The sequence below is a fragment of the Colossoma macropomum genome, unplaced genomic scaffold, assembly GCF_904425465.1.
Source record: "Colossoma macropomum unplaced genomic scaffold, Colossoma_macropomum, whole genome shotgun sequence".
Classification (NCBI taxonomy): Eukaryota; Metazoa; Chordata; class Actinopteri; order Characiformes; family Serrasalmidae; genus Colossoma; species Colossoma macropomum.
In genome coordinates this window covers 30852135-30863824 of record NW_023494786.1, presented here as the reverse complement: position 1 = coordinate 30863824, position 11690 = coordinate 30852135, and the positions used below count along the sequence as shown (strand labels likewise).

The window sequence follows — 11690 nt, the reverse complement described above, 5'->3', positions numbered from 1 at the left end:
GTCCAACCTAGTGTCAGTGCAAAGCTACAAAGCAGCGCATTGTGGGTGCTTGAATTCTGCAGCCTATCTAAGGGGCCTCAGATGGCTGCTTGAGAAATAAATTTCGGTTCCGTTTACTATGAAGCAATGTTCTCAAAGGAACTCTCTCCTAGTTCCAAGGGGAAATTGCATGACATGGGCAAATTTTGTGGAGCTCACAACATCCGCATTGATTTCCTGTACTGCTACCAAAGGCCGCATTAGAAACGATTGCGCAAAAAAAAATGCTTAGTAACTGCTATTGTTTCTCTGTGCAGGTTTACCATAAGGATGTCAGGCTCTGCTGATGAAGAGGAACTGCCAGCAACACATACAGGTACCAAGCAGACACTGACTACTCCACCAGAAATCTGAGATACTGCTGAATCATAGTCACGTAAACGGCCTTTACTTCAGCAAGCTGCTTTTGCTAATGTTAGAATTATGAGACATTGCACAATTAAAATGACCTTCTGATCATCAACAGATAAGAAAAGTATGCAGTTCTGGTGTATTATACGCACCAACCGTATTACATTTACGCAATACTGGACGTCTCTACCTTGTACTTGGCTACTGTCCAGAATTTAATGGATGACTGCAGTCTGGACATCACACAAACATAAGCCTTATCTTTCATTACGCACAACTCCAATCCCATTTTCCACTCCGCTGTGCTGCTTGTGATAAATCTCAGCATCGCATCCAGTCTGCTTTTGCTTCACTGAAACATGCTTGCACAGATATCCTGCCTACAGTACTGTGCAGAGGGCAGAGACCACCCTTTATTCTTTAAGTTTCCGGTCAAAACGGCCATTAGGTCATTGATTTTTCAAGAGATATTTCTGAGGAGATTAAACTTACATAAGGAATGAGAAAGCCAGTTTCCAAAACTGGAGGTAATTAAAATAATTAAAAAGCCACAGAGAGAATGGGACTCCTAAAAACCACCCGGAAGACCTAGTAGACCACCGAGACTGCCCCCTCAGATAAACAGCACTTAAAGCTTTCATCTTTGAGAGAGAGGAGAAAATCAAACTGCTTCAGATCTGAAAACATCCACAGGTGTTTCTGTCTACGGAGCCCCACTGGTGACATCCTGTATTAATAAAAATAAAGTGTGGCCACGACTTAGTAAGGCGTGGGAATGAGATGATTAAGTCATGGCCACGACTTAGTAAAGCGTGGGAACAAGATCCTAATACATGGCCACGACTTAGTAATGCGTGGGAACTTAGTAAGCCATGATCTTATTCCCACACCTTACTAAGTCATGGCCACAGCTTAATCATCTCATTCCGACACCTTACTAAGTCGTAGCCATGCATTAGGATCTCGTTCCCACGTGTTAATAAGGCGTGACCATGCATTATTTTTATTTATACAGGATGTCTATCCTTCCACTGTGAGAAGACAAATCAGCGCTATAACAAAGTTGTTATCTTGAGATCATGACAATCATCTTGTGATCTCGAGATAACAAAGTTAATTATCTTGAGATAACAAAAGTTATCTTAATATCACAAGATGATTAAGTGACAATCTCAAGATAACAACCTAACTATCTTGTAATCTCAAGATAACAAAGTTCTTATCTTGAGATCACTAGATAGTTGTTATCCCAAAATCCTCAATTAACTATCTTGTGCTCTCAAGATAACAAAGTTCTTATCTTGAGACCATGACTTAATTATCTTGTGATTTTGCAATAACAACAGTTGTTGTCTTGAGATCACAAGATAAGTCGCAATCTCAAGATAACAGCTATTTTGTGATCTCAAGATAACAAAGTTGTTATTTTATTCCAACTAGCTTTCATTCACTATTAGGAGTGTTAGCATGTTGGGTGAAGCAAGCTGGTGTAGATAATATCAGTGTAACTGGGAAAAACTGTTTAATAGTTCCATCTAACGATGAGTATCAATCAGTCTGATTTTCTGATGGTAACTCTTAAGTGAAGAATTGGAGATGCTAAATAGGTACTTGCTAAGTTTTCTTTACATTTGGTACAAGGGTGGTGCGGATCATCTCTGGCTGGGGTTACAAATCTTTTTCCACGGCTCTTCCAGGTCCTAAAGGAGTGATCCACGACTGGAGGAAGTTTAAGCTGGAAAGTGAGGACCATGAGAGCATGCCCCAGAAAAGGAGAGAGCTGCTCAGACAGATGTCCAACCCAAGGTCCAACAATGAGGATGACCCTGAGAGAGTCAATCGCAAGGTGAGTACGACTGCACCACAACACAAGAGGAAGCACTAGTGCCTCCATGTTACACAGGCAGGTGTAGAGGCTTGTGAAGGTTTTGTATTTGGGTGGAGTTGGAGTAAAAAGTTTTACCATTTATCATATGAAATTTAGCATTTTGGTCACACGGGACGACTGACTTTTAACAAAAACAGCCATAATTAATTTCTACATGACCATTTTTCAACCTTTCTTAATCCCTTACTACAGAGCCCTGCTGGTGACAGCCTGTGTAAATAACAATAATGCGTGGCCACGCCTTATTAACGTGTGGGAATGAGATCCTAATGTGTAGCCACGGCTTAGTAAGGTGTGGGAATGAGATGATTAAGTCGTGGCCACGATTTAGTAAGGCAAGGGAACGAGATCACGGCTTACTAAGTCGTGGCCATGCATTAGGATCTTGTTCCCACGCTTTACTAAGTCATGGCCATGACTTAATCACCTCATTCCCACGCCTTACTAAATCGTGGCCACACATTATTTTTATTTATACAGGATGTCACCAGCGGGGCTCCGTACCTTACAATTAAATAGGCTATTTTTGTTAATGCGCTATTAAGATCAATTATCTTGTGATCTTAAGATGACAAAAGTTAACAATTAAGTGACAATTTCAAGATAACAATAGAACTATCTTGTAATCTCAAGATAACAACTATCACAAGATAGTTTAGTTGTGATCTTAAGATAACAACTTTGTTATCTTGTGATCTCAAGATAGCAAAGTTGTTAGTTGTTATCTTGAGATCACAACTTAACTAATTTGTGATTTCAAGATAACAAAGTTGTTATCTTGAGATGATGACTTAATTATCTTGTGATCTTGAGATAACAAAAGTTGTTATCACAGGATAATTAAGTCAAGATCTCAAGATAACAACTTAACTATCTTGTGATTTCAAGATAACAATCCACAAAATTATAGTCACCGCTCATATGTAAATGAGCTCTGTTTTGATTGGCTGCCCAGCTCTTGTGCCTTATTTACAAAAGTAGTCTGGAATAAACCAAAACACTCCTTAAAACTTCAGTGTGAATGGGCGGAGCTAAAATGCTGCAGTTTGAATAGCTGGATAAATGTAAATAAGTTTGTTTTTGTGACATCACAAAAATAGTGAAATCAAAACAGGCAGTTTTTGCAGCTGGGTGTTCATATATAACCATGTTACAATTACTTTAAAGGATTTATCAATGGTTTAAAACAAGCTTATTAACCAGGTCATAAACATCTTTAATGGGAATTTCACCTGTTTTTCAAAACTTCTGCATAATTATATTGCTGAGATGCCATCTAGGTCAATCAGACTGGTTAAATATGAAATGGTTGATTGTAGAGGGCCAGATGTCTTTACAGTGGTGGTGATAGGAACCAGGGGTCACCATGACTACAACACAGATATAGACATTTTATTTAGTATCCAAAACCACCGGAGAACCTACACGAGTCTTCTGAGTGTTTACATGTAATGTTGATGACGGTAAAATAGTTAAATATATTTAAAGAAAAAAAATCTTATCTCAAAAAAATTTCAAAACAGTGTCTCAGGCATCAGTCAGTGTATTCATAACCATTTCAAGTTATAAACTTTCTGTGAGGGAGCTTTTAGAGGCATTAAACTCTTCAGACGTCTGGTTCCCATCACCACCACTGTGAATAACTGGTAAGTGTCTCTAGAACAGAGCATTTCACACTAAATCACGCTGAATGACTCTGTTTCCAACTTAACTATCTAATTATGCAGAAATTCTGGTGAAACTCTCCTTTAATAAGCACATATGAAGCATAAATAAAACAGTGAGCTGTTATATCTGATGAATGTGAACATCTGATGAAGCTGGTAGGTTTAATGCTGGCTGGTTGAGAACACAAAGTAAGATCAGTGACCAGCAGGATCTAAGGTTTAATGATTTTTAGATTCTTTTAATTATATTTAATATGTTTATGACCCACTGCGATGGACTGGCGACCTGTCCAGGGTGTATCCTGCCTTCCGCCCAATGATAGCTGGGATAGGCTCCAGCATCCCACCGCGACCCAGAAGCATAAGTGGTTTAGATGACATATGTATGTATGTTTATGACCCACTGCGATGGACTGGCGACCTGTCTGGGGTGTTTCCTGCCTTCCGCCCAGTGACTGCTGGGATAGGCTCTAAAACTAATTTTAGACCATCCATAAAGTAAAGAAGGGTAGTCACAAGGTAAAGTAGCGTTGGGTTCTTTAAGAACTGGCTGAAGTTCAATTTCACTTCAGCATCAGCTTCACTTTAACCAGCACTTCCAACAAAATTCAGAACAAGACAGGTAGATATGGCACTATTAGTCACCATCATTGTTATCACTGTAATATGTCTGGTAATGCACTGTTAGCCAACTCCAGTCCTGGAGGCCTCCGCACCCCCCCGGCACATCCCTCGGCAATGCATAGTCATGTTTCTCTGCTGAGTCATATCAATAGCTAATTATTAGGAACTCTTTCCTGAGCTGATTGAGGTGTTTTACAGCAATGAAAACACAACAGTGCAGTGCGGAGTCCTGAGGACTGGAGTTAGTAAACACTGCGGTATTATTTCAAGGGAAGCCATGAAGCAACAGGTGTCCAAAATAAATCAAATTTCCCATTTCGTCAAATGTAGCTGATTGGCCGAGACCTAAATGTCTTAGAAGATCCAGAACTGTGTAAAGGAGTTATTTTGGTGAACTGTCGCTTTAATCATTGCTGTGGTAACTAATGAATGCTTTCACCTATTTCATATAACAGCTTCACAATTACCAGCTTTATGATCATTATGATAATTGTTGACACCAAACATGTCTTGAATACACTGTTCCAAATGTATTCAGTAAAATATTCCTTTGCAATATGTTAACCTCTTTAACTCCTTGAGACCACCGGTGGTTCCAAAACGCACTTCGTCATATTCTTCATAACTTTCATATTTCATAAGCTACATTCTAAAGGTGGGGGTCGTATGAGAGCTGTAACTGTCTTCTTTCCAGTCAAATAGATGGGTGATGTCAATTTAAACCCTTATAATAAAAGAAGCTGAACTCACAATTTTTTTTTTCTACTGAAAGTCGACCCACTTTTCCACAAATCTGGGCTATAAACTATAAACAGATGGCGTCTCTTCAGTGATCTGCTCTGTAAACATTATTTTTATAAAATAATACAAAGAGCGTCTAAGATTTTTGGTTTTCAGCAGTAAATTGTGAGCATATAGCAATATGTGTGATCATAAAACACATTCTGTTAATCTGAGGGGAGCTTTTACAAAAAATAAATAAATAAATAAATAAATAAACATTTACATTTATTTCATGCAGTTACTGAATAATTTGCCTCACGATTTGGTCATTTAAGTTCAGACGGACAAACCAAAATATACCCTGGTCAATAGTAACATTGTCAGAATACATTTATGATACATGTTGATAAATCACATGGGAAAAATTCTGCTGTTGTCATTTTTTTACTTTATTCGTGCTGTTATGTGTTTTCAACTGTCATAAAAATTCTCTTATTTAAATGAAGTTAATGCCGTCCACTTATGCTCCCATAATCCCACCGCTGTCTCGTGAACTAACAAACAGTCTGCGATGTCCCAATAACATAATCTTGCAAATTTAACGATAATGTGAGGGGTATGTGTTTTTCGGTTAATGACATATATAACTTGCCATGAAACGCAGGCACAACAGCGATACAGTCCAGTACAACACAGAAGCTTATCACTTGTAAACAAATCTACTACTGAGGAAAGTATTTGGTTGTTATCCCTCAAAAACGTGTACTAACACTGAGATTAATAACTGATCACACTGATTTATCAGTCTACACAGGCTTTAGCAGAGCTCAGTAACACTGAGATTAATAACTGATCACACTGATTTATCAGTCTACACAGGCTTTAGCAGAGCTCAGTAACACTGAGATTAATAACTGATCACACTGATTTATCAGTCTACTCAGGCTTTAGCAGAGCTCAGTAACACTGAGATTAATAACTGATCATCACATTGATTTATCAGTCTACTCAGGCTTTAGCAGAGCTCAGTAACACTGAGATTAATAACTGATCACACTGATTTATCAGTCTACTCAGGCTTTAGCAGAGCTCAGTAACACTGAGATTAATAACTGATCATCACATTGATTTATCAGTCTACTCAGGCTTTAGCAGAGCTCAGTAACACTGAGATTAATAACTGATCACATTGATTTATCAGTCTACTCAGGCTTTAGCAGAGCTCAGTAACACTGAGATTAATAACTGATCACATTGATCTATCAGTCTACTCAGGCTTTAGCAGAGCTCAGTAACACTGAGATTAATAACTGATCACATTGATTTATCAGTCTACTCAGGCTTTAGCAGAGCTCAGTAACACTGAGATTAATAACTGATCATCACATTGATTTATCAGTCTACTCAGGCTTTAGCAGAGCTCAGTAACACTGAGATTAATAACTGATCACACTGATTTATCAGTCTACTCAGGCTTTAGCAGAGCTCAGTAACACTGAGATTAATAACTGATCACACTGATTTATCAGTCTACTCAGGCTTTAGCAGAGCTCAGTAACACTGAGATTAATAACTGATCAGTGGAGCTGATAAAATGGACAAAAGAGTGAAGTGGCCAGCCTGTGTGTGTTTTCTGCTTTACATTGAAAAATGAATGAACTTGTGAATTAAACAATGGGTGGTCTTTTTTGCATAGTAATGTACCTTAAGGTCTAATTTGTGACCCAAACAGATGAGCGTCCAGGAGTATGAGATGATCAAAGAGGAGGACGAGCAAAGTCTGAAGAAATACCGCAAGCAGTGCATGCAGGAGATGCACGAGCGCTTGAGCTTCGGGCCCAAGTTCGACAGCGTTTTCGAGCTGGAGAGTGGAGAGGCCTTTCTGGAGGCCATCGAGATGGAGCACCGCCTGACATTGGTCATTGTCCACATCTATGACGACGACATCAACGGCTGCGAGGCTCTCAACAACTGCCTGACCTGCCTGGCTGCTGAATACTGCAGCGTGAAGTTCTGTCGGATCCGGGCGTCCGTCACGGGGGCCAAGGAGCGCTTCTCTGAAGACGTTTTGCCCACTCTGCTGGTGTACAAGGGTGGGGAGATGCTGGGCAACTTCGTCTGCATCACCAAGCACTTCAACGAGGAGTTCTTCGCCACAGACGTGGAGAACTTCCTCAACGATTACGGGCTGCTCCCGGAGAAGGAGTTCGCGGCCTGCCCTGATGATGAAGAAGAGCATGGGGTGGAATGATCTGGAGAAAGATCATGCTGGTGGAGGAGAAGCCATGGCAAACCTTTGGACAGATGGGTTATGATCTCAACATGCATAGAGGCTCATTAACTCACAAGCTTTACTGAGACACACATACAGTTGTAAGCAAAAGTTTTCTGCAAAATTTAGGGCACAATTTTAACATTTTGGGAAAAATCATAAAATATATGCCATAATTTTTGCACAGGTAACATTGTATGTTTGATTTTTTATGTTAAATTTATCAAATAAACACTGCGCATTAAAATGTGTGTGGAGGACGTGTTCACATATTTTCACTATTGTCAACAAATCTGGGGCACACAAACTTTTGCACACATCTTGTACCTACTCTCATTGACCTTTTTATCAGAAACAGCCACCATACTGGGGCTACTTGTCACTGTGGTAGATGGAATGGCCCAGTAACTGTAAACCTACCAGCTCGGTAGGTGTTTCTAATAAAGTGGCCAGTGGTTACAGTAGCTCAGTGGTAAGAGAGGGAAACCTGCAGCCGGGATGTGATTGGTTCAAATCCCTGAAACTGACTTATTATGGCAGCATGCCAAGACACTTAAGCCCCTCTGCCCTGGGGGGGTGCTGTACTGCTCCCAGTGACTGATTTCTGTTGAAAAATGAATCAGTAAAGTATAACTTAACCTAATGAACTGGCAAACCATAAAGAAACCCTGATTGCATTGATAGAGACCTGCACCTCTACCTGTGCAATGAAGATTGAGGTCACAGACACAACATGAAGCAAGATGCGTCTAATCAGTCGATGACAAATCATCAACACCAGGCTGGGATATAATACCAGTTAAGTCTATACAGTTGTGTGCAAAAGTATGGCTGCAAATAAATAAAAATGATCCACTAAAATTTACAGAAATATTTAAGCCATATGCCATATTTAAGCGTGTTCTCTGTAGAGGATGCGTTCACGTGTTTTAACTTAAAAATCAACAGAACAGGACGTGTCACTTGACCAGACTTTATATATCATTAGGTCACTTTATCACTGTCAGACAAAAACCTTGTTCCCCTCAATATGGTAAAGTTGCAGGAGAAGGGAAAAAACATTCAATGTAAGTTACTGTAAAGACATTTTGTTCCAAGCCATTTAAGCAATTTGCCATTAGTGCTGGTCTGTTCATCAGGGCATTTTACTACACTGTAAAGGGTACCAGGCATTTTCAAATTATGTCAAAAGAAAACAATAAAATGTAAAAATGTCTAAACAAAAGTAAGTAACACATCCTCTACAGAGAACAAACTTATTTGTGACATTTTTCTGTAAAGGCACATTTTATTTACAACCTTGTTTCCAAAAAAGTTGGGATGCTGTACAAAAGATAAATAAAAACAAAATGCAATGATGTGCAAATCATTTTAATCCTATGTTTAATTGATAGACAATATATATTGACACTGAGAAACGTTATTGTTTTTTTGAAAAGTATATGCACAGAAGTGTGTTCTCTGATGGGTTAACTTATTTTTACTTAGAAAACTTATCACATATATACACACACACACACACACATATACATATATAATATATATATATATATATATATATATATATATACACACTCTTATACTGTAAGTCAATGGAACCAGAATTTTTTCCTAATCATTTTGGGTTATTTCTTTTCGTCCAATCTTCATGAAATTCAAACGCAATGCAAAGGACAACAGGCATTTTCAAATTATGTCAAAAACTGAAAAATTACAAAAATGGAGGTACAAGGTTTTCTTCCGACAGCAGTGATATACATAAATTACTGTGGTTTATCACATCTTTGGAAAGCTGAGCTCAATTTCCCTAACCACACCCAGGCCTGATTACTGCCACACCTGTTCTCAATCAAGAAATCACTTAAATAGGACCTGCCTGACAAAGTGAAGTAGACCAAAAGATCCTCAAAAGGCTAGACATCATGCTGCGATCCAAAGAAATTCAGGAACAAATGAGAAACAAAGTAATTGAGATCTATCAGTCTGGAAAAGGTTACAAAGCCATTTCTGACGCTTTGGGGACTCCAGCGAACCACAGTGAGAGCCATTATCCACAAATGGCGAAAACATGGAACAGTGGTGAACCTTTCCAGGAGTGGCCGGCCGACCAAAATTACCCCAAGAGCGCAGTGATGACTCATCCAAGAGGTCACAAAAGACCCCACAACAACATCCAAAGAACTGCAGGCCTCATTTGCCTCAATTAAGGTCAGTGTTCATGACTCCACCATAAGAAAGAGACTGGGCAAAAATGGCCTGCATGGCAGAGTTCCAAGATGAAAACCACTGCTGAGCAAAAAGAACATAAAGGCTCGTCTCAGTTTTGCCAGAAAACATCTTGATCTTGAAGACTTTTGGGAGGATACTCTGTGGACTGACGACTTTTTGGAAGGTGTATGTCCCGTTACATCTGGCGTAGAAGTAACACAGCATTTCAGAAAAGGAACATCATACCAACAGTAAAATGTGGTGGTGGTAGTGTGATGGTCTGGGGCTGTTTTGCTGCTTCAGGACCTGGAAGACTTGCTGTGGTAAATGGAACCATGAATTCTGCTGTCTACCAAAAAATCCTGAAGGAGAATGTCCGGCCTTTTATTCGTGACCTCAAGCTGAAGCGCACTTGGGTTCTGGACAATGATCCAAAACACACCAGCAAGTCCACCTCTGAATGGCTTAAGAAAAACAAAATTGAGACTTTGGAGTGGCCTAGTCAAAGTCCAGACCTGAATTTTCATGGTTCATGCTCGGAAACCCTCCAATGTGGCTGAATTACAACAATTCTGCAAAGATGAGTGGCCAAAATTCCTCCACAGTGCTGTAAAAGACTCATTGCCAGTTATCACAAACGCTTGATTGCAGTTGTTGCTGCTAAGGGTGGCCCAACCAGTTATTAGGTTTAGGGGGCAATCACTTTTTCACACAGGGCCCTGTAGGTTTGGATTTCTTTTTCCCTTAATAATAAAGACCTTCATTTATAAACTGCATTTTGTGTTTACTTGTGTTATCTTTGTCTAATATTTAAATTTGTTTGGTGATCTGAAATATTTAAGTGACAAACATGCAAAAGAATAAGAAATCAGGAAGGGGCAAACACTTTTTCACACCAGTGTGTGTGTGTGTGTGTACATATATGATACAATGATAAAAGCTAATTATTAACATAACGCGAGTAAAATGATGTTAATCCGTGTGAAAAACATCTGCGCTCTGTGAATAAATTACATCTGACTATGAGCTCCTCATGGGTGGCCGCGTTTGTGTATTGTTGTCCTGACATGTTTGTTCCTCCCACTGAAGATCAGAGGTTCTTCCAGGAGGTAAAGTGTCCTCAAGTGCTTTTCAAAGAAACTGATCTAAAAGCAAACAAGAAAGTCAGGATACAAAAGAATGACAGTTTCACTGAAGACGCACCCTCGTCCAAACATGCCCATAAAGCGAGAGACAGATCACAGATTACAGTACCAGTGTGGGGTCAAATAGCTGAGTGTATCTGTGGCAGAATAAGACAGCACTGATCCACTGAACATTACAGCCGGTTACATCAGCCCAGCTGTTATTATTCTCATCATCGCCGTCATTAAATTCAAATTATGCTCCTGAACCATTATAAACAGCAAACAGAACAGACCTAACTGCACGAACTGAGGTTCCTAAATGGTTCCCTGCCTGTAATTGGTATCCATTATGTAGAGATTCTTCAATCTTTAAGAGGTTCTCTTTAAAAAGGTTCTTCCATGGCATCACCCCAGAGAACCCTTATTACACCTTTATTTTTAAAGTGCCCACATCCTACATTCTTCTGTTTACCAAAACCAGCCATTCATATTTACATGGTCAGCCTTTGAATGAAACAGGCAGTTTTTGTTCCTGTACCTTTAAGACTGAAATATGTAAGTGAGCTCTGTTCTGATTGGCTGTCCTGTATTGTGCCTTGCTCAAAAGGCAGCCCAAGCTGAAACACTCCTTATAACTTCGGGATACAATTTCTATTTATTTGTGCACTGAGTTTTCCCAACATCCTCTACAATACCACACATAAATCTCTGCACATTTTAGTGCACAATTTCTATGTATTTACTGTTAGGAGTTTAACATATTGGAAAAAGACAAAACATACAGTACAAAA

General features: G+C 39.3%; 1 protein-coding gene across 1 annotated transcript; it reads left to right on the top strand.

The window, feature by feature from the left end:
* The first annotated feature begins 302 nt into the window (after window positions 1–302).
* Window positions 303–7666, top strand: pdca (phosducin a). Its single transcript, XM_036565315.1, has 3 exons — window positions 303–355; window positions 2088–2236; window positions 7025–7666. The coding sequence occupies exons 1-3, from the start codon at window positions 310–312 to the stop codon at window positions 7541–7543; spliced, it is 714 nt and encodes a 237-aa protein (XP_036421208.1). The 5' UTR covers window positions 303–309; the 3' UTR covers window positions 7544–7666.
* The last annotated feature ends 4024 nt before the right edge of the window (window positions 7667–11690 follow it).

Bases quoted from the DNA above. Each gene is read 5' to 3' on its own strand.
- pdca (XM_036565315.1), top strand. From the start codon at position 310: ATGTCAGGCTCTGCTGATGAAGAGGAACTGCCAGCAACACATACAG. The intron at 356-2,087 runs GTACCAAGCAGA...CGGCTCTTCCAG, and splicing joins ACTGCCAGCAACACATACAG to GTCCTAAAGGAGTGATCCAC. The intron at 2,237-7,024 runs GTGAGTACGACT...TGACCCAAACAG, and splicing joins CTGAGAGAGTCAATCGCAAG to ATGAGCGTCCAGGAGTATGA.